This window comes from Lissotriton helveticus, chromosome 6, assembly GCF_964261635.1.
Source record: "Lissotriton helveticus chromosome 6, aLisHel1.1, whole genome shotgun sequence".
Lineage (NCBI taxonomy): Eukaryota > Metazoa > Chordata > Amphibia > Caudata > Salamandridae > Lissotriton > Lissotriton helveticus.
The window spans coordinates 428,018,057-428,041,800 of record NC_136067.1 but is presented as its reverse complement, the minus strand read 5'-3'; the positions used below and the strand labels follow the sequence as shown (position 1 = coordinate 428,041,800).

At 46.0% G+C, this 23,744-nt stretch overlaps 1 protein-coding gene across 1 annotated transcript in view; it reads left to right on the top strand.

Annotated features, from left to right (window-relative positions):
- The window catches only part of TRAPPC12 (trafficking protein particle complex subunit 12), a 1,039,319-nt gene that overhangs the window by 978,341 nt on the left and 37,234 nt on the right, over positions 1 to 23,744 (top strand). Inside the window, exon 10 of the mRNA XM_078647874.1 lies at positions 18,492 to 18,592. Coding sequence (XP_078504000.1) covers positions 18,492 to 18,592 — 101 coding nt within the window. The remainder of the gene's footprint in view (positions 1 to 18,491; positions 18,593 to 23,744) is intronic.

Below are 23,744 nucleotides of genomic sequence, written 5' to 3'. Positions count from 1 at the left end.
GGGATCTCATCTGGAACGCGGGGAGGCCCCGAGTAGCACTGCGGAAGTTATATACCCCTGTAGACGCTGGGGGCCTCGCGGTCCCCAACCAGGAGCTCTATTACTTGGCAGCTCAGTTGCAGTGGGTAGCGGCCTGGCTAGGCGGCAGACATTTGAGTGATACGGCCACGGACACGAGTATGCTGTCCCCTACCCAAATACACACGATGTTCCACCCTCTAGCGCAGACGACACGCCAGACACAACTACACATTGTAGTGGCCCGCAAATGTTACTCCCAGAGTCTTCGACTTACGAAGACACAGAGACCGTACGCCCCGGCGCTTCCACTTTTGGGTACTCCCAAGGCTGCAGGAGTGGTGACAGAATGAGCAATGGAGCCATGGACATGGTCGGGAGTGGAAACCATGGCGGATCTGTACACAGATGGCGCCTTGATCCTTTTCGCGACACTCGCAGAAGACACAGGACTACCCTCCGGGCAGTTCCTACAGCACGCATCCATAATAAGGGCGTACGCACAGAAATGGGGAAGCATTGTGGAGGAGCCACCTACACATCACCTTGTGCAATACCTACACGTTATGGGTGCTGGCTCGCAGGTGATCCACTGGTTGGCACAGGCGCTGCTGTCGCACACGCAACACACTCTGCAGCCGCTGCGTGATAAGTGGGCGATGGATAGAGGGAGGGACTGGACGGATAAGGATTGGACAATGATATTAGAAGGCCCCAAACACATTCCCCGTAATGCTCGCTTTAAGCTTATACAGTTTTACATATTGCACAAGGCATACCTTTCGCCGGATAAGATAAATCAATACTACCCAGGCGCCTCCGCGAAATGCCCGAGATGCACCCTGGCAGGAGCGGATCTCCTTCACCTGCTATGGCTCTGACAAAGGATACAGATATACTGGCGGGCAGTCCTGTTGTTATTGGAAAATAGCACTGCCATGAAAGTGCCACATACGTGGGAGGCGTGTTTCTTAGGCTTATATAAGAGAACAAAGCATAACAAAGTCCCCTCCCGCTTCTGGGACCTGGGCCTCATTACGGCCAAGAGACTCCTCACTAGACATTGGAAACGCACAGAGTCGCCGCTCGCTGAACATTGGCGCCCCTCATTCGACAACTGGGCAAGGGCTGAGAGCATTGCACTTAATAGAGAAGAGACAGCGGGGCTTAGGGCATTTCACATAGCAGACCTATGGGATGGGACACTAAACTCTTTCCATCGAGAATGCCAGACTCAGGGTATTCCCCTAATTAATCCCCACCCTGACGCGATCACGGCGTAACGTGCAGAGCTGAGAATCGGATGCCCTGCGCTTGGGCCCCAACGTGGGAGCGGACACGACACGCCGGACGTGGAGTGCCAGTGACCCACTCACGCGAACGAACTACCACGGGCGACCCTACACAAGGCAGACCTATGCGACAGTACCCCCCACCCCGGCCCACCCGCCAGCCACCAAGTTGACAACCCATGGAAAGACGAGTAGGGATTGGCCGCACACGACAACCCCACCCAGCTCCTACTAAGCCAGTGCGCTCACACCATGTCACACCACACACACTTCCCAGTTGACTCTCCCCCACTCTTTCTCTTTTCTTTTTTTCTTGTCGTCTTTTAATTTTCCCTCTTCTTCTCCCTTGTTTCATTGATCGCTTAGTCAGTTCTAAGCTTTGAGGGCTGTAATGGCTCTGATGACAGGTATACTGTTCAGGCAGTCGAAGATAAGCGCACATATCTACGGCGACACTGTCACGCTCGACCACGACCACAAACGCGATAAGTGCACATTGGATGACCTAAGAGGTGGGGATGCACGCTAGTGCCTCAAACACAGTAACAGACCCACTGGACGCTCGGATTTTGGCCACAAGGAAAAGAGGCGACAGTTCTCATGTCAGTCTCGAGTCCAGAGGACGGAACACTGGTCCTGCCACCAGAATCTGTAGCTAACGATGCACAGTTGCACACGGCCGGGACACCGGGGTAGTGTCACAAGATACGGGATGGACTCTCCCGATAGCTACCGAATGACACTAAACATAGAGAGCCCAGTCCACGACATTTGACACACCACTAGAGCACAGTGACCAACATCGTGCCAATTCACCCCTTTTCCACAAGTTATAACACCGGTAGCATCCAAAGTACAAAGATGCAATGTGATTGGTATGTAAACTTGTACAGATAAAATGCTTTGTTATGGCTCGAGTCGATCAATGATGTTATGTTTATGTTTTTGTAAAACCAATAAAACATATTCAAACAAAAAAAATGAAGAGATGAGTGCCACTTTTACAGGGTGATAGTGAGGGAATCCGAGCAGTAGGTCATATTGGGGGGTGAGGGGGCAAAAAAGATTGTCGCACAGGGCACCACCAGCAGTAAAGCCGGCCCTACTTGCGGCTGCCGAGGCAGCAGCTGGACATAGGTTCCCGGAGGCAGGTCTCGGTGGCACTCCTGCCCCACACACCAAAGCAGTGGTGGCTCCGGTGAAGCTGCGGGCAAGATCGGGCTGATGAGATAGTGGAGAGAAGCTCAAGGGGCCCAGTGGCAAAGGGAGCTTTGAGCCTTTTGTCTGTCACCATGCTCGGTAAGGCCACGCTCCAACTTGAAGTTTTTCGATCAGTGATGCTGGAATAGAGGCTACATAATTTTAAAAAAATGGCTTCAACTCTTTCGTAATATTTGAGACTTTTGACATGGAGAGAGGTGGAAATTAAAGAGGTTTTGGTGCTGAAAATGTTGAGAAATTAATTGCATTTGCATTAGGATTGTTTGGTAGTGGCAACTCGATATTTGTGCTGATTTAAGTTTCACTACCTTTAATAGTTCTTTGGGATGGTTTAGCAAGTTATATATCTTAGTCAGAAGATATTGTGCCTTCGTAGAAATCACTTAAAGCTGGTATTTATCCCCAGTTGCTTTAAGGATGTATAGGGTTTTGGACAGTTTATCTGACCTTCACGGTCTTATCACTTTCAATACAGAATGGATCGCACAGAACCATGATTTGCACCTGTTAGCATGTTTTACTGTTTTGCAGGTGCTAAGCCCACAATGCTTTTTGTTCAGTATTGTTGTAATTGGAAAATGATTTGTTCATGTATTGTGATGACTTAGTTTTCAGGGATGCCATTTAAAGATGATGACCATTTGTGATTAGTGACATTTATGAAAGCTCTTTTCAAGATTATCTCAATTGTGGATTGAAAATGCATTTGGATTGAAAGAGATGAAAGTTAATAGGAACAATGATATGATCAGACTAGCCCACTTATATAGGACTGAGATAGTACACTTTCATCACATTCTTAATGACTACATCTATGATCTTATGTCTTCTGTGTGTGGCACCTTTTGGTTGTTTAGTGTATATTGTAGTGATATAAGACCTTCTGGAGGGCAGTGGCATGGCTATCAGATACATTTCCCAGTTGAGATTAAGGTCCTTTAATAAATGTTGTAACTATTAGGCATTTGTTGTTCATCAATGAAGGATTTGTGGATTGTGGTGGTTTGGATCACCTGGAAATAGGAAATATGTAGTGGTAATTGATTTCTAGCCTACTTTTAAACCTTTGTAGGACTCAGATGTGATGAATTTTGAGCACATTAGGCTGTTGGTGGATTTAATGCAACTGCATCTCCTATTGTTTATCTGTCTGTTCTAGTTATGTAACCCAATGGAACAAGGGTGTCAATAAGGGATTGGTATAGAGTGGTGAGCCGTCACTGTATGATGAAGAGGAAAGCTAGGTTCAGATCAAAGATGGTATCAGCAGTGAATGCTGTCTATGGTGTCCTCCAAGGAGCAATTATGCTGCAACCCTTGGAAATAAATATCACCAATTCTACATGGGTCTAGGGATTTCACCCAGAAGCAGTGATGGTGTGACACAAGGAAATTAATACACCCAAGAAACTCAATATACACTACACCTAGGTGGGTTTGTATAGTCTTCCCAGTAGTGGTGAAAACACAACGTATGGATAACAACAAAGACCACATGTACTCTGGACTGTAAGATCCATTCAAGAGTGATAATAGTGAATGAAAAATACTGGGAACCAGAGTAAGTTGGTATCAATGTGTAATCCAGTGAAGGAAGGAAGAGGCTATTTTCATTTGGAGACTTAATATTAGTTCTCCACTAGTGTTCTGATCTAGGTAGCGGTCCTAAGAAAATTAGGAAGACAATGGTGACATTTGAATGCTGGGCTATAAATTTGTAGCATGTAGCACCCACAAGCATGTAGTAGGAGTCTTGCCTAGTGCACTTTGTGAGTTGACATTTTACATAGAGTTAAAAGAAATGAAGAGTTGTGTATTAAATCCTGAAAGAATTAATTATGGACTTCAAAGTGCAAAGGTCTTAGAGAAACTAATCAACCAACAGCTCACCGACCACCTCAGCAATCGCCAGCTCCTTGACGCCACGCAGTCTGGATTGGGGCCCAACCACAGCACAGAAACAGCAATCATCACCACCGCAGATGATATCAGCATCATCCTTGACAGACGAAACACAGCAGCCCTTATTCTCCTGGACCTCTTTGTAGCAATTCACACGGTCTCATACCCCATCCTCAGCAAGCACCTGCACAACATTTGGCATCCAAAGAATCGATCTCCACTGGATCCTCTTCTTAATGGAGAGAATTCACACTGCCAGCATGGCACCTTACTCCTCGGAAGGCTGAAAACTCTTCTGCAGAGTGCCTCAATGTTCATCGCTCAACCCTACGCTCTTTACCGCATACATGATCCCCCTGGCCTACATCATCCCTCACACTGCATCAATATCCTCTCCTACCCAGATGACTTGTAACTCACGCTCTCCCTCTCAAACAAGACCCCCAACACAAGAAACAAGTTCACCCCCTGTATGCCCGCAGTTGCTAACTGAATGAAAGCCAACTGTCTCCGCAAGACAGAAGTAGTGATTCTTTGGCAAGAACACCTCATCATGGACTCAAACTAGTAGCTAGGCGAATTTGGACTACACCTAAAACCAACACCATGAGCCTCGGAATAATCATCAACAGCAAACTGCACAAGTCAATGCCATTACTGCATCCTGCTTCCACAACCTGAAGATGCTAAGGAAGATCTTCAAATGGCAACACTAGAACAACCTTCACTCACACACTAGTAACCAGCAAGGTGTACCATGGAAACACCCTCTAAGTCAGGATCACCAAGCAATTCATTAGAAGACGACAAACCATCCAGACCTCAGCAGCGAGACTCATCCTCAGCCTCCCACACAAAACTCACAACACACTTCAGGGAACTACACTGGCTCCCTTTACACATACTCAATTCAACCTCCTCACACACACATTCAAGGTCCTCCGCAACCCATGCCTCTCCTACATGAATAGTCACAGCTCCTTCCAACAACTACCCAGACACCGCTGCTCGACTTTTAATCACAAACATTCCACGCATATACAGACCGAGATCAAAAGGCAGAGAGTTCTCTTACATTGTTCCTAAAACGTGGAAGGACCTCCCGCTCAACATCAGAGCCTCCTCCTTTCTCTTGAATTCTTCAAGAAGCTGAAGACCTGGCGTTTTAGCTAACCAGCGTATCATAGGCAGGAATAGGCACACACGCTTGCTCTGTGACAGTATAGTCTCGCGGGTGATAGTGTGCTTTACAAATTCACATAATGTAACAAATTCTCATGGGCCTTTAACTGGAGTTATGATATTGCACAGGGGGAGATAGATGGGTAAAGAAAGAGAGGAACTATCTCTAGGAAACATTTTTGCCCTTTCGATCCAGATGCCACAGACCAAATTATTTACCACCATCCTTATGAATTGGCGGTTTAGATGGGTTAAGGTCTGGCCGTAGGCAAAAAAGCTAAACTATTCTCTAATCCAATGCTGAACTTGTTAATGGATTATTGAAAGTACTGAATCCCATTCTTTAAGCAAGACAAGTTGCCAAGTGTGTAGGTAATTTGGAACACCCTGTTTACCCCTCCCGTCATCAAATATACACAATAAAAATATGGTCTTTGCTTTAGAGGGAACTCAAATTGTTTTATTACTGGCTACCAGTTAAAAAATTCCTGAAACATTATGATACTCCGACATTAAGGCTGCTGGAAAGATTTTACATACATTTATTTTGTTGTACTAATTTAACTATATCAGTTACTTTATTATTCATACTAATATTGACTTTTGTTCAAACATCTTTTGTAGAACTTTTTAATAAAATACTGAAGGTAGACTAGCCAGTGGGGATTTATCTTTGAATACAAATGTTCAGCTAAAACCAAATAAACTGCTGATCTGTCCGCCGCTGTTGACTCTGGTAAAGCTGTGTTACAGTTACCTCTGCTAAACTGAAATACTTAATGAGTATATGAAAAGGTCAAAGGTGACCAGTGATAAGATCACTAGCAGCTGGATTGTCTTCAGCAATGTATATTTTCTTTTTCTTCTTTTTAGGATCTGTTCCAGATGCAACATAATAATTGTTATTTATAGACTTACATAGGAATGGGGCGAGCATACATCTGTAGTAAGTACTAGACAGCGTTAAGTTAAAGAATATGGGTGTTTTCTTCCTACCTTATAGATAGGAGTTGTAAGAAAGTTGTATGTGTAGACTAGTTGTCCAATTTTTTTCTTGCATTATTTCAGACAGTCACAACTCGAATTCATTCTGAAGTTCAGTGTTTGAGTAGAAAGTGCTATGTCTAAAAAGGATCTCTTCCATCTTCTAAAAGACAAACGTTGTGTTCATTGTAAGATGCCTAAAAGTTCTTAAAGAGCCAAAGGATATGCATAGAAATAATTTTTTGATAGGCACACAAGTTGCAGAGGATAAAATGGTAATCAACCCAGAGTACAAGTTAGTACTCACTGATGTCTTTGAAATTAGCCATGCCGGTTATTTAGAGGCCTGGGGCATGATTACTTTTTTCTGTCCCTGAAGAATGACTATGTATCTTCCAGATCTCATTATAGAATTGCCTTGGGCCGCCTTCACAACTTACTACAACATGTACAGCTGGTCCAGGAAAATAACTGCAAAGTTGATTCTGGAATTCTCTTCCTGTCACCACTTTTCTAAATAACTGTTAAGGCTTCATTGACTACTGTTCCAAAAATGCGTGGCATTGAAAGCCCTGTTTATGGCGTGCCAAGCCAAAGCAGGCCATGCTCCTCTAGCTCTACAATACAGGCTATTTTCGGGAGATAGAATAATTAGGTGTATCTCACTGGCTATGCTTCATTGCATATGCAAAAACAACAATTGATGGACAGAATGCAGAACAATGTCATACATTCATCCCAGTACAGAGATCTGGGCCTAAATCCATCGTTTTTTTTCTCACCATGCCATTCCAGTTTGAACCCAGCATTATGCAAATCAGTCTTGACCTTGTGCCCAATGGAAACAGTCCAGCCCGTACTGCCATGCCAGGTCCTCCTTGTACTGGAAACAAGCATCCTACGACCGGTTTAGGGGTTTTACCCCTCTTCAGCCAGGATAGCTTGACTCCAGTGGCATGGAGAGCACGGGACCCACGTCTGGGCATACCCGTCCCACTAGGGGTGACAAATGCTAAAAGAACAATTGAAGGACAGAATACAGAACAATCTCATACATTCACCCCAGTACAGAGATCTGGGCCTAAATCCATTGGTTTTTTTGCTCGCCATTCCAGTTTGAACCCTGCCATATGCTAATCAGTCTTGACCCTGGCCCAATGGGAACAGTCCAGCCCGACTTGCCAGGCCAGGTTCTCCCTGGACTGGAAACAAGCATCCTAGGACCAGTTTCTGGGTTTCACCCCTCTTCAACCAGGATAGCTTGACTCCAGTGGCATGGAGAGCACTGGGCTGAATGTATGACATTGTTCTGCATTCTGTCCATCATTTGTTATTTTTGCATTTGTCCCCGCACAGGGTCAAGACTGATTTGCATATGGCTGGTTCCAAACTGGAATGGCATGGTGAGCAAAAAAAAAGATGGATTTAGGCCTACTGTATGTAGACGGGAGTTGGAATAGTAATTAATACTATTCCTAAGTCCAGCGCCCCTCCAGCGCAAGTCGATGTAACGACTTGTGTTGTGAAAATCGCAATCTAACAGACCGCATTGAAATGGCCCTCGTTGTATCGACATACATCCGTCCAAACTGGAATGGCATGGTGAGCAAATAAACAATGGATATAGGCACAGATCTCTGTGCTGGGGTGAATGTATGACATTGTTCTGCATTCTGTCCATCAATTGTTCTTTTTGCGTTTGTCACCCCGAGTGGGACGGTATGCCCAGATGTGGGTCCAGTGCTCTCCATGCCACTGGAGTCAAGCTATCCTGGCTGATTAGGCCTGAAAGCCCGAAAACTGGTCCTAGAATGCTTGTTTCCAGTCCAGGGAGGACCTGGCCTGGCAGTTTGGGCTGGACTGTTCCCATTGGGCGCAGGGTCAAGACTGATTTGCATATGGCTGTGTCCAAACTGGAATGGCATGGTAAGCAAAATAACGATGGATTTAGGCCCAGATCTCTGTACTGGGGTGAATGTATGATATTGTTCTGCATTCTGTCCATCAATTGTTCTTTTTGCATATGCTTCATTGCATAACTTCAGGTGTCTCTGCCAAACGTCCAGAGGCCATTAATCAATTTTTCGGGCTAACCAGTGACAATGTATTTGGCTCTTGGTTTGTTCTATGTGATTGTATCTTATTACAATACACAGAAAATAAAGCATGGATCCATGTCTCCTGGCTCATATGGCATGGATGCATGCCTCCTGGCCCATATGGCTTGGATCCACGCCTCCAGGCCCCTAAGGCATGATTCCATGCCTCCTGACTTATATGGAATGGACCCACGCCTCCTGGCCCATATGACATGGATGCATGCCTCCTGGCCCAAATGGCATGGATCCACGCTTCCTGGCCCATAAGGCATGGATCCATGCCTCCTGGCCATATGAGCATTGACCCCTGCCTCCTCGCCCTTATGGCATGGATGTACACCTCCTGGCCCTTATGACATGGATCCACGCCTCCTGGCCCATAAGGCATGGATCCAATCCTCCTGGCCCGTATTGCATGGATCCTCGCCTCTTGGACAAATGTCATGGATCCACGCCTCCTGGCACATATGGCATGGATCCACATCTGCTGGCCCATATGTCATGGATCCACGCTTTTTGGCTCATATGGCAGGGATCCACGCCTCTTGGCTCATAGGGCAGAGATGCGGGCCCCTTGGCTCATATGGCATGGATGCACGCCTCTTGGCTTATATGGCATGAATCTATGCCTCCTGGCTCATATGGCATGGATCCAAGTTTGCTAGCTCATAAGGCGTAGATCCATGCCTTATGGCACATATGGCATTGATCTACGCCTCCTGGCCTATATGACAGATCCACGCCTCCTGGCCCTTGTGGCATGTATCTATGCCTCCTGGCCCTTGTGGCATGTATCTATACCTCCTGGTCCATATGAAATGGATCCACGCCTCCTGGCTCATACTGTAGAAAAGTCAGCCCATATCGCACCCGATGCCCAGGCTGCTGGTGCAGGGCGACTCTTAGTTCCCATCTTGAATAATTACCAAATAAAGAGACGGGCGCTGGAAGCAGGAAAACAAGAACAGAGTTTATTACTCATGAGGAGAGCATGTCATTTCGGACACTCGCATAGTGTCTTCGGGAGGTGCTCTAACAAGTTTCTCTGAGGCTTCGTCTTTTATACACAGGTTTGTGGCACACATGCATCCTTTATTACAATCAAGACATTGTGAAGTACGAAGATATTCCAACACGTGGCTACAGTAGGGGCCCTTATCCTCCATACAATAGGAGGGGGCTGTCACGCAGCTGAGTGTTCTGCTGATTCTTTTGGAATGTGTGCTCCTGATCGAATCTCAGGGGGTGGGGAGGTCATGATCAATAGTGGCTCCTTTTAGGAGAGGCGAGTGCATACAGTAGTGGGCAATAAACTGTATCCTCAGGCTAAGGGGGTGACCAGCGGTCCATGTAGACAATTAGGTTCAGAGGAAGAGGTCATCAAAGGAGGGGTATTCATGGAGGGAAAGGAGGTGTTGGTCAGGCGCGGGGTGTGATTCTCAGAGACAGAGTCATGCGGGAGGGGAGGGCTCATGACTTGTGCATGTGAGAGCAGGGGCAGTCAGGGTGCATGGGGGAGGCTTGCTGGGTCAGGGAAGGGGCGCTGGTGATCGATCGCAAACTGAGAGACCATGGTACCTAAAATGGCTGTCGTGTACGTGTGTGCATGGGTCTATGCTAGCGGGATAACACAGTCAGTGTTTTAGCGATATCTGTTCTGCTTACAACAAGGGGTACTGTGAGCACAAATGAACGCCGCTTATGTACATACACATTGCTATTTTCAACAATACGGCATTGACGCCTCCTGGCTCCACATCTACTCGCTCATATGGCATGGATTAAATCCTCCTGGCTCATATGGCATGAATCCATGCGTCCTGGCTCATATGGCATGCTGTGTGTGCATAGGTCACCCCTGCCTCTCCTGTTACCTACATTCTAAAATCGCCCCTATTGCCTCTAAAAATATATTAAATAACAAATTGGTCTTTCACAAAGGTCTTGAGAGATCTGTCTTTTTGTTGAAGAATGCTTATCTAATAATTTTCGGCTTGTACTTCTGCAGTTGTACCAGATCCCTTGTCGCATTTTAGCGCTGTTTAGCCCTTTGGTGAACTTGAGTGTTATTTGACGTCTATAAATTCCCATTCTGTGCAGAAGTGTGGCATGCATCTGCCAGATGTGCATCTGACTGATGAGTGAGTCTTCCTGGCTCTGTAGCTGTCAGAGTCTATGGAGAGGACAAGTCTGAGATGCCCCAGGAATGGCACAGTGCCATTAGCGAGTGTATTAAGGACCCTAGTGCAAGGAAGGAACTGGTCCCTGTCTCCACTGTTTGAACTGTGAAATGCAGCAATAATTAGGGTTCCCAGGATTTCTGAGGCGGTCCCCTGGTGCCTCTGCACCTGCTGCACCAATGGAAGCTACCCCCTCGCATAGAACAAAAAAGGAAGGGGTCTAACTGACTAAATGTTTCCTTTTTGTGAGGACACCAAAGTAACGTAGTCCCTGCTAGTGTCTAAAAGAATAAAGGCATACCCTCACGTCACTCCCTCCACTCCGGGCTTTAGAGCTGCAGTACTCGACCTGGGGAGGGGCCTACACCTTTCCCTGTTCAGTTAATGTTTGGCTTACTGCCTGGGGAACCAGGGAGTCGAGGAATCAAGGGACGGACTACTCGCTAGTTTGCCTGATTGACGGGCCCCCTGCATCCCCCTGGGCCTGTACCTGCAGTAGAGCACGGGGACTCTCAGGGCGCTTACCACTCTATCCTGGCTGCCTGGCGCGATGCGGGGCCTGGTGCTGCAGCTCGACGGCCCCTCTTCTTTCCTCGAACTTAGACTACATCGGGGCCATGACGAGTGGGCCCTTATCCTGCTATCCCTGGAGGTGGGGAGTAACCACACCCACTGCAAAATGGTTAAAGACAAGGACCACAAAAAAGCCAGACAAGACAGACTTGACAGCTACGCAAGAGTGGTCACCCACCCGGTGAACCTGGAGGACTGCACTGCCATAGCAATGCGGACATATTGCAAGCTATACACTGTTCGACGTCAGCTCTCGAAAATATAATCGGAGAGGTGAGATCTGAGGTCTCTCTTCTGCGGCATGACCTCCGCAACGTAGCGGAGAGAGTGACTGTGGCGGAAGGCAGAATCTCCAAAATCGAATAGTTAGTTCAAGGTCTAAAAAAGAGAGTGGAGGGCCAAAGAAAAATAAAGTATGATGTCCTATGGTGGATCAAAGATACGGAAAATATGGCCCGACGCAATAATCTCAGATTCATAGGATTTCCCAAAGGAGTGGAGGGTGATGCCACAGGCGAAATCCTGACATCATTGATAAGAACCACATTTCCCACTGAACTCTTCTCCACATGTTTCGTAATAGAAGGTGCACACAGAGCTTTGAGAGGAAAGCACCACCCCGGGGGCCACCCCTAGGCCAATCATGGTGAAATTCCTCAACTTTTTAGATAGGGACACTATCCTGCGGGAAGCTTGCAAATTGGGAGAATTGCGATATGAAAGCTCCAAAATCATGATCTTTTCGGATTATAGCCTGGAAGTCCAATGCCGATTGTTTGAATTGGTGAAAATTAAACTTTGTGCATTACACCTCCAGTACATGCTCTTTTTTCTGGCCAAGTTGAAATTCATCTACCAAGACAAATCACTCTTTTTCCACTCCCAGAAGAGGCCTGGGCATGGATAGAAAAAAGACCTATCCTTCGTTCTGGCTCCGTGGGACCTGTAGGCCACCGACCTCCGCGGTCCCGAGATACCGAAGCCAGAGCAGGGCCATGAACTACCGGGCGGTGGTCCGAGGTACTGGGGAGGGTCAAATCTGGGACACCTTCCCTACCAAAGCTGGGAGGAAAACTTCGACACTCACTGTCGGAAACCAAACTCGAGCTGGCATTGCATGACTGCCGAACCCAGGTTCCCTTCATTGCGCACCTACTCGCGGAAACCACAGCATGACCCCAGTTCCCCATCAGACACAGAGAGTATACATCCATTGGCAAGAGTCATCACACCCCTTGAACAGGACTCTACCCTGATGGCACTGTCGGTGCAAACGTCCTCCACGACTACTAACAACCAGCCTGCGGATGAGACACTTGCCTCACTGGTGGACCACATGAGAACCTTGCAGCGATATACCTTTCTGCTCCTCGCGAAATCATTACGCCCTCGGATGATAGGGAGTTGTCCCACTCCTACTTCTCTTGGACTCACTTCTTATTCTCCTTTTTCCCTGTTACTTCATCCCCTTACACTTTACCATTCCATCTCCATTTCTGGTATATCTCCCCTTCCTTCTCTCTCTCTCTCGTTTCCCTCCCCCTTTCTTTTCTAACACGGTCTGTTCAGTAAGTCACTCCAATTTTTTCTTTCTTTTGATAATCATTGTTCCAACAGTTTACTATGGGTCGGGCGACAGATCTCCAGAGTTGGGTTCGCAATCTGTTCTCTCTGCTTGTTGCAGAGAGACACAGAGATGGAGACATGGGGAGGGGGGGTGGTGGGGGGTTCAAATATGCACGTTCTGCATGCCACACTCATTCAAGTTACTGTTCTACATTGCATGACGAATGTGACAAGACGGTATCGACCAGATCTTAGTCCTGGTGCGAATAGACACCACCCTGATGCCTCCCATATTTAATGAACACAGCTGAATGGGAATCTAGGCAACACTCTATTCTTACATGGAACGTCAATGAGATGGGCAGTAAAGTGAAGCGGGGATTTGTGGCCACCCACATTAGACGTCTCAAACCAGATGGGGGTCTCCTCCAGGAGACGCACCTTAAGGGTAACCACTGCCAATTTTTTGCCACAGGCGCATATACTACCCTGGTACATGCAGGATTGACTTCAGGATCTCGGGGAGTAGCAGCACTGATCCGAAATCACCTCCTTCAGAATTCTAAAATCTTGATTAGACCACCTGGGTACTTATGCGCCATCCAGGGCCTCTGGGAGAAGTGTGATGTCATCATCATTAGTGCCTACGCCCCCTCCCCGACTCCAAGGTTATACCCTGTCCAAGCTCACAGACATTTTGCTTGAAACCCCCTCCTGTAGACACATCTTAGGTGGCGACTTTAATGACATAATAACTCCCTGGCTAGATAGGAAGAGTGAAGCGTCATACACTACTGGGGCCACACCTCTGGCCCAATTTGTTTCCTCCCAGGGCCTTACGTATCTGTGGAGAAAACACCATCCACTATTGCAACAATACTCTTACTACTCCGGGCCCACAAGGTATACTCCAGATTAGATTAGATTTTCACACCAGTGGGGGAAACAGGCCAGATATACCGGGCAGAATACTTGGCAGGGGCCTCTCAGAGACATGACCATGATGCGCTCAATCTGTGTGGAAACTGAACTCTACTTCTCGGAGAACCAAGATTCAGTAGGCTCGGCCGTTAGTTTGGGAATCCTATGAGGCATTCATGCAAGGCCAAGTGCAAAATCTTATCGCTTATCAAAAAAGTGGCCAACCTCGAGATTGAGATTGAGAGTCTCGCTTACTGAGAATGGAGGATCTCCGACCTCAACCTTGCGCTCCGAATATATTGAATAGAATTAGCCACTATATACTTGCGACAAAACATTGTTGTATGAAGTTGGCGATAAGACTGGCAAATTTCTATCATGGCTGAGCCGACGGGAGGCGGAGGCACGATGGATTCCCTCTTTTCTACAGATACCAAAATATTGGGGGAATTTACAAGGCTTTATACTGATCTCTGCGATGCTCATTCCCTAGTGGACTCGGCACAGATCGCTACCCATCTTGCAGGAATAACCCTCTTGGCTCTGCCTGACGAATATAGAGAATCTCTGGAGGCCGAGATATCTCCGGAGGAAGTCCACGCAACTATCCTCAGTCTAAAGTCCGGGAAAACCCCCGGCCCCAATGGACTGCCGGCTGAGTTCTTTAAAAAACAAGCAACTCTAGTAGCATCTCACACGCTACTAGCTTTTCCTTACAGCATGAGAGGAAGGCTTCCTCCTACCAGACCTACACAGAGCCACCGTAATAGTAATCCACAAGACAGGTAAACCCTCCACCTCATATGCCTCCTACCATCCCATTTCCCTCATAAACACCGAAACTAAGGTTTTAGCTACTGTCCTCGCCACCCGACTACTGCGCATCATTACCACCTTGATCAATAATGAACAATCTGTCTTTATGCCAATGTGATCCACGAGAGGAAACCTACGAAGGCTCCACAACTGGATCGCAAACGTCAAACATAGACCAGACCCCCACCTTTGCCTCTCCTTGGATGCTGAGAAAACTTTTGACGCAATTCCTTGGCATTTTATCACACAAACCCTGCAGATGTTGGGATTTGGGCCCTGGTTTTGAGAGTGAGTAGACCTCCATTACACCAAACCAATGGCCGCAGTCAAAGTTATCAATTTATTATCCCTAGACTTCCCGATTCACAGGGGTATTTGTCAGGGATGCCCCCCTCTCCTCACTCCTTTTTGCCCTGACCATGGAGCCCCTAGCCTGCCTGATCCGTGTCCTCCCAGAAGTGATTGACCTCCTTGCTTCGTAATCACCTATTCAGGAAAAGAAAATGTCTTAATATGTACACGAAATTCTGCTTTGCCTGACTAATTCCACGATATCACTACCAACAATCTTTCGGGTGTTCGAGGACTATCGATCTCACTCTGGATACACGATCAATTGGATAAATTAGTGCTTTTTCCTCTGGGGGGGCCCTTCGACCCATCCGCTTGCCCATTTCAATGTGGCCATGGAAGGGTTTCAATACCCAGGGATATATGCTACCCTAACCCGGAGTGCAGTATTCAACACAATATTAAGACGATACTCTCTGACTTCCAATCAGATGCGGCACGATTTAAAAGTCTCCTGCTGACACTACTGGGGAAAGCCGCAATGATCAAAATGATGACGCTCCCCGAGTTCATTTACGCTTTTCAAAATACTTACTATAGAATCCCAGACAAATTATTTACATTGAGATCGAGCTGAGAAACCCTCTGTGGAATAATGGGCACCCAAGGCTTACGCTCCGTAAACTCCAGTGTAGCCCATATAACGGAGGTATCAGCCTACCAGATGCCCAGGCTTACTATTGGGCTGCTCATATGATACCTATTAATAATTGGATACATGGACAGAAATTATCTAGCCTACGCCCTGGAACAGACTCAGTTCTAGACGCAGGCCTTTCATCATTTCCTCTATGGGGGGGTGGGCAAATCCCACCTCCTACCAGCTACCAAACTTGCGATTGGTGTGTGGGATAAGGCAAACTTTAATTGGTTGAAGAGGCAACATCACAAGGGAAACACCACTATGGCTGATAAGACATTAAAATAATTCTCCTATCTTAGGGCTTTGCACCGTGGGACGCTATAGGTATCTCCACAATAGGGGATTTCCTAAAGGACTGGGCCCTCGCTCCATTTACTTCACTACAGTGTGAATTCCAGATACACGAACACCAAAGATACAAATATTTACAACTGCCAAATACATGGAGGGCCGAAAAGATCCCCCAAAACCTCCCGGAATATGCTCCTTTGGAAGATAGACTCCTCCTAGGCGAACTCTCCAAAAAAGCATTATCCTACATATACAGAACCATTAACAATAACACACCAGAACCCTCCAGGAAATTAAGAACATGAGAAACAGAGATCGGCCCATTTAGAAGACATTGACTGGGAGCCGGTACTGTTTCTGAAAGAGGAGTCAATTAGGTCTCGACTGAGCCTCATACAACCAAAAATCCTACACAGGGAGTACTATGACAGAGCCCGTCTATTTCACATGGGCAGAGCATCCTCATCAGAATGTCACTGCAGTGGGAGAGACCGGAGTGACTTCATCCACACTCTATGGTCCTGCTCCAACATTTGGATTTATTGGGAACAGATACGGAAGGAGCTAAGTATGATCCTAGAATCGCCAGTCCCTGATGACCCGAAATATGTCCTTTTAGGGATACCTAATGACATAGATTTACCTCGCATTAAGCTGCTCCTATGCAACTTGGGACTAGTGGTCGCTAATCGGGATGTGGCCCAGAACTGGGGGTCTCCTGTGACACCAACCGTGGTGGGATAGAGGAAGGATATGGACCTGGTTATGGCCGCAGAAAGGGTGACCTATGAGTGTCGGATGCACACGTGCATTTCAGAAATGTACCCAATGCACGGAGACGCCTTGTTGAAGCAATGAATATGGACAGAGTGGACTGCCAGTGTTTCCCCATAACTTTTAAGATACTCTACATGTTTTTGTAATTCCAAGGTCCAGCCAATTTATGTGGCTATATACAGACGAGTCTGGGAGGGACAAGCAAGATAATCACCCTGCCGAAGTGCTGTTTTATCCGTTCTCTATTCTCTGGAGCCTGCGTGCCCAACGATCTCTTAACGAATCCCCGGTCTGGGATGATTTATGGTGCCCCCTCTTCCCTTTCACATCAGTCCTGAGGAAGACCCCGTAAGACAATAAGAAACCTACATTTCATTTGGGGCGAAACGTCAACATTTTCACTGTTCGCCAGCTTAATCAACAGCGATCCTTCACTGTGATAGTATCTCTAAGCATGACTATGCATTTTATGGATATTGCTTTGATTCATGTGGCTCAATGTTGAGCCATTGTATCTTTTTCATGTCAATAATTATATGATTTGCACAATATCCTTTCTGTATACCCTCTTATCCTCACTTGAATCACCATAAACCCTCCACCCCTCTTTTTCGTTGCTTGGGGCACTTATGTCTGGTACTGTTTTGAAATAATCATTTATACGGGTAGTGTTCAGTGTGATTAAATAACATTGGACCTCCAAATATACAACGTGGTTTAGTATAATGTTCTTCATTTATTTATGTTGTGCTAATGTTGAATAACTTTCTACTGGGACCAATCTGATATTGTACTGCCTCATACCCAGATCCCAGTGACATATTCTGGGTTTACCCCTTTTGGTAACTTGCAACCCAGCTGAAGCAGAAGTAATAGAAGATGAAACTTCAAAATGACCTGCGAGCCTGCCCTGTTCATCAGATAATGCTTCTAATAATTGGAACCATGCCTTCCGTTTCTAAATTTCAAAGTATAGGTTTGCTTAAAGCAAATTTGTGGCTTTAGGGCCATTCTTTTAGGCAGACACTCTTTTTGTTGCCATGGTGAGACTCCATACCATGCTCGGAAACCAATGTAGAACGATTTTGATGGAGAGATGGAGTGATGGAAGGATACGAAGTGATTTGTCATTTCCAATCCTCCACAGTCCTCTTTTTGGATAACACTGCCATACATTGCTCCATAATTGTACAAGTAGATTACAAAACACTACTTTTTTAAACAATTGTTCAGTATTTTTTTGAAACTCAGTGAAATAAACCAGGGGTACAATATGTTCAGGTAATTTTTACAGAGCATAAATATATTGAAGTTTGACAGTGAGCATGCACTTACATGTGACAGGTAAATCATATTGATGAATATCTAAGGACTTGAACAACTCTTTGTTATAATGTTTGCTGCTCATTACTTGTGCATCTTGAGCGGGCTGAAGGATTAGCTGACATTTGAGATGTTTCTTTTGTTATGTAGTTTGAATAAACTGTATAAATGTTTTACTTTTTCAAAGAAATGTTCCTTAAAAACCCTTCACAGATCCGTCTGAAATGCGAAAAATCATATTATCTCAAACAGCATGCAAACACCTTGACCAGTAAGATGTATATCAGTGCCCATCCCTTCATTGCGTATCTTGTCACCACCTAGCGAATGACTGGTATTCTTCTTTCCTTAGATTGGAGACATAAAAACTGCTGAGAAGTATTTTCAAGACGTGGAGAGAGTAACTCAGAAGTCAGATGTGAAGCAAAACAAAATTATGGTCTTAATGAACAGGTATGTAATTTGAGCGCCTAAAAGCCTCATTCAGTGTTCCTTCCATTTTTACTGGAACATTTCCCCTCGGCTCCCCAATGAGGACCCTAATAAAGATTTTTTAAATGTAGGTTTTCCATAGAAAGCCATTATAAGGAACATAGGCTTCAAAAGCAGTTATTCAAGTTCCAACACCAGGCCAGTTGTTTCAAAGTCATCCTGTGTGCCCTGTGCACCCCCATCTATTTTTGCTGACTGGTGGTAACTGACTCTAGCTGTCCCTGGGCTCGGTCTAACCAGGCCCAGGGCCAGTGCTATCTTGAAATCACAGTGAAAACACACACATGCATTAGGGTACACCATGTATTAGGGTACACTTAAAATTGGCATGACCTGCACTATGAATCCAATTTGATAAAAGGGCAGGGGGATTACAACTACCTATAAGTCCCGAGTATATAATAGTGTGTGGCAGTTTAGAGGCCAGCAGTCCATTCAGCACTTGCATGTGTGCACTGCTAAGCGCCTGAGGTCATTTTAAAAGCAGCCCTGTCTTACAGCACTGTTTTTAAAAGTCAATTAACTGCACTTCAACTTTGGTGGTAGGGGCACTTAAAAAGTGATAATCTACAATATCTTTGCATGTTCAGTACCCCCAGGGTCTCCCCTAGGTGTCGTAGGGGTGGAGGGGGGTTATGTAATAATGAGCAGGGTCCTTATAAAATATGTTTTATTTGACTTGGGGATAGAGAAATTGAACATTTCACATCCCCCATTGTAGTAAAGTGCTTGTTAGAAATGGGGTTTCTGGTATGGGTATGCACATAAGCCAGGCAGAACCTACCACTCTAGCCAGTGTAAGGGAGTTAAACACCCAAAATAACCCCTGCTCACCTCCTTGGTAGCTTGGCTGAGCAGTCTGGCTCATCCCACCGGCAATGCATAAAGCGTTTGGGCAAAACACACACACACACACATTATATAACACATAGACCACAATCACATAAATCAAAATCACTTTGCCAACTAGGCAATTGTCATAACATCACTGTTAGTGCAATGAAGTAAATACTTATAGGTCGCACAGGTCATGAAAACACCATGCACCATCACTGTACATATTATGCAAGTCCTAAAATGATACTCGTTATCCTATCATTGCAAGGTATAAAATGACATACCCCTTCACATCAGGGCATGAATATGAAGCAGTTAACTGTGGGCCATATAGGAATCACCACAATATCACCATCTCCCCAGTAAAAGTAGTCATCGCACATATCTGGCGCACCTGTGTCTCTTTTACAAGTTATGCGGTAATGTGAGCTCCAATCGTAGGTTACAGGGCACCTGCTCACCTACTACAGTGAATATGGTAATGTCCATGATTTTCCTCACTCCCGGGTCCTCAATCAAGTTTTTTTCCCTGTAATGCCAACAACGAAAATGCCCCCGAAGTATGAGCTCCCAACAGCAGGGCCTCCAGGTCTGGCCTTTGAACTCCTGGGAAAAGGGCACCAATCCAGGTGATCTGGGAGAGACCTCCCTTTGTCCCCCCCATGCTCTTGGTGCCCCTGCACAGATGCCTGTGAGTGTGCAGAGCAGCTGCCAACAGTAGAGTGACTCATCCCACACTAACACAAGTCTGAAGCCCTCTGGTCCACTCAGACCGCAGCTGGGTCAAACAGTCAGCAACGTCTGGTTACAGACCCACGCATTGTCTAAAATCATGGGGTCAGACCCCCTGTACTAATTCTCCAAATGTCTTTGTTCTGGAGGTAACTTCAAGCAAATTTAGAAGTGCACAACGCCCCAGCTGTGGCTCCAGACACACCATGGGGTGGGGCGGAGATGACCTTGTGAAAGGCAGGCACAGCCTTATTCAGGTGCATGTGACAACTCCTCCCACCACTCTAGCACAGGAAGTCTCAACAGGACATGCAGGGCACACCTCAGCTCCCTTTGTGACTGTCAAGTGTGAATGCACAAAACAGACCTCCAGTCAGTCTAAACCAGAAGTTGATTGGAGTCAGACTGCAAAGCACAAATATCCATAAGCACACCAAAATGTCCACTTCTAAAAGTGGCATTTCTAAAATAGTAATTGAAACTCCACTTTCACCAATAGGTAGGATCTACCACCACTATTCCAAACATACCAAAGATGGCTAGGCTACTGCTTCCAGATTAGAAATTACTATTGAAGCGCCTATCAGGGAATTCCCAATGCAAACTTTTGAGAGGAGCAGCCTCACAGCAGTGATAAACCAAATAGGTTGTTTATCACTACCAGGACATGCCACACAACAAAGCCACATGTCCTACCTTTTACCTTCATAGCACCCTGCCCATAGGGCTACCTAGGGCACTTTAAATGCCAAGTAACTGTGGCAGTAAACTGCGCATGCAGGCCCTGCCTGAGACAGGTTTTAAAGGCTACTTCTGTGGGTGGTGCAAACAAGGTTGCACGCCCACATGTAACATTTAATTTACAGGCCCTGAGTATATAGGATACCACTGTACAAGGGAATTATAAGTAAAATTAAATCTGCCAAACATGTGTAGACCAATATTACCAATTGCTCAGGAAATAGCTCATGCATTTTAGCACTGATCAGCAGTGGAAAGTGCCCAGAGTCCTAAAACCAACAACAACAAGTCAGACAAAATACAGGAGGAAGGCAAAATGTTTTGGGATAACCTTGCAAAAAGGGCCAAGTCCAACAGTGCCTCCCAAAGTTGACTTCGGTACTATAAGTACTTTGGGGTGACGATCTACACTATATTTGCATATTCTGGACCCACTGGGTCTCCCCTAGATGTCCCAGGGATGGGGGGGTCATGTAACTATAAGCAGGGCCATTATAAAAGATGTTTTTATATGCCCTGATGATGGACAAATTGCACATTGCTGTTTCCCCACTGTAGATGCCTAGCTCCATAGGATAACATTGCAGTACTTTATGAACGCATAAATATTGCTAGGAATTGAATATACTGTCATTCAATTACTTAGGAGAATGGTATTAATAAACCGAACAATATGACATTGTTGAAGTTATCCTAAATTATACTGAAAAATAAGTTATACAACTTTGTCAGTAAACCAAAATTGTACCTTTCTGCAGTCTTCCCTGATTGGCCAGAGTTACAGGATTAGCCAGGCTGCTTTGATTAAGTGATACGTGGCCCACCCAAGGAGAGGCAATCTGGTGGAGAGGGCTCTGCTACACAGGAATGACAGAGCAGCGAGAAAGGGTCATAAAGCAAGAAGCTTCAACTGAAGAATAGGACAGGCAGGGAATGCCAGGATCATCTACCCCATCCCCTCTGACCCAGCCAGATAGGGGGCTTAAGGAAGGACTCTGCAGATGTTAGGGGGTGTAGAGCTATGGAAATAAGCCACACTGAGAGTTGCTGATCATGCTCTGTTGAGATTTCAGCCATGTTGAATTTCGGAGGAATAGTGCTTTCTGGGAGAAGATGATACCACACTTTGGAGAAAGTGGTTATGCTCCTGTGTATTGCCTTGCACCTCATTGGACAGGAGGGCTGTCCTGCTTGACCCCAGAGAACACTGACTAAATATGTGAGAGGTGCAGAGCCTCTTAGATCAGCTGCTTGAAACTAAGAGAAGAAGGATTGCCATACTGGAAACGTAATTTGCACCATCAGGCCCTGCATTCTGACTGACTGTGCCTGCTGCTTTATCTGAAACGACAGCCCTGTGGATATACCTTGCTTCTAAAGGATTAAAGAGTGGACTCCCTGCACTCTGCAGGTTAACAGAGCTTATCTGCATCATCACCACCAAGAGTCCTCTGCATGGAATGCGTCCAGTGGACTTTTAAGGGTTTTGGCCTGGTGCATTGTGGTTTCAAACTTACAAGGACCATCTTGTAGCTTCCAGGCCCTTAAATTGTGTTTTGGACACTTTGAACCATCAAGAGGAACTTCAGGAAGAAGTTCCAGAAGTTTGGATCAGCTTTGAAAAAAAGCTTCAAAGGTAACCAGCTCAACCACAAGAGCCAAGCCTTTAACCGCAACCCAGCCCACAATTCCAGGTTCGCCCTGCTGAAGCACCACGGAGGTTCGAATTCCAAAGTTTGACCTGGAGCTCCCTAATAGTCAAGCTGGTGAGCCCTCTCTGAAGCCGGACTGGTGAAGAGCATCAAAGGACCCCAGTAGAAAAAGCTTCAGAAATGTTTCTAATTCCAAAGGTAACATTTTGACCAGGGCCTTCGCTATGTGTATCTACACAGAGCTCCATCGCGGTTTGCCTGAAAGTTTGACTTTGTCCCGATCAAGCGCGACCAGGTGTCCCAGACTGGTGCACAGGTTTCTAAGGGCTAGGAAATGTTTATCTCTGGTTCCCTGCACTGGGGCCCAAATGCTGTGTTCTTTCTGGTCACAACATACCCAGAGGAGATGTGGGGAATGCAGGTGGCTCTCCTGTGCTACCAACCACCGTTTCCTCTGCAGATCCGCACTGACAGAGGAGGAAGGTGCCACATTACTACAATGCCTGAGATTGGCATGCAAAAGAAACGTGTCCTGAAGTGCAATAAAGCCGCGTAGTTCCAGTTTCTCGCTTTACATGCACAGATGCATAAAAACTGAGCTTGTTTTTCAAAGACCACAAGATGGCGCTAGTGTACAATGGGAGGAAATATCCTGCTATCACAGAAACTCATATGCTAGTCAAACGAACTTTTGAAGATTTTTTGATTTTTTGAAGATTTTGATTTGAAGATGGGAACACAAAACCACACACCTGTCACTCTGTCAATTGATTATGATCTTTTCATGTCATTAATTTATCTGGTTGCCAGCTAGGGTGTCGCAGGCTTACTAAGGCAGGGAATCTCAGTTTACTTTATTGTTTCGCTGCCGCCCTGCCTGGCAATAGGTGTCTGACCTAGTGTGTGGGCTGTGCCATGCTACTACTAAGTGTGGGTGACATTATACTGTTCGTAAGAGAGTGTCACTTGTAATGGTTGAATGTCACTCATAATTACACTGAAATTATGAAAATGTCACACATAAGCAATCTGAAACCTTGCCAGCTATGGATATGCTACACCCTGGGCTGGCTTTAGCTTGATGGCGCCCAGTGTGACAATTGTTTCTTGCCACCCCCTCCAATGACCTCCTTCCATTGCTTAATTTGAGC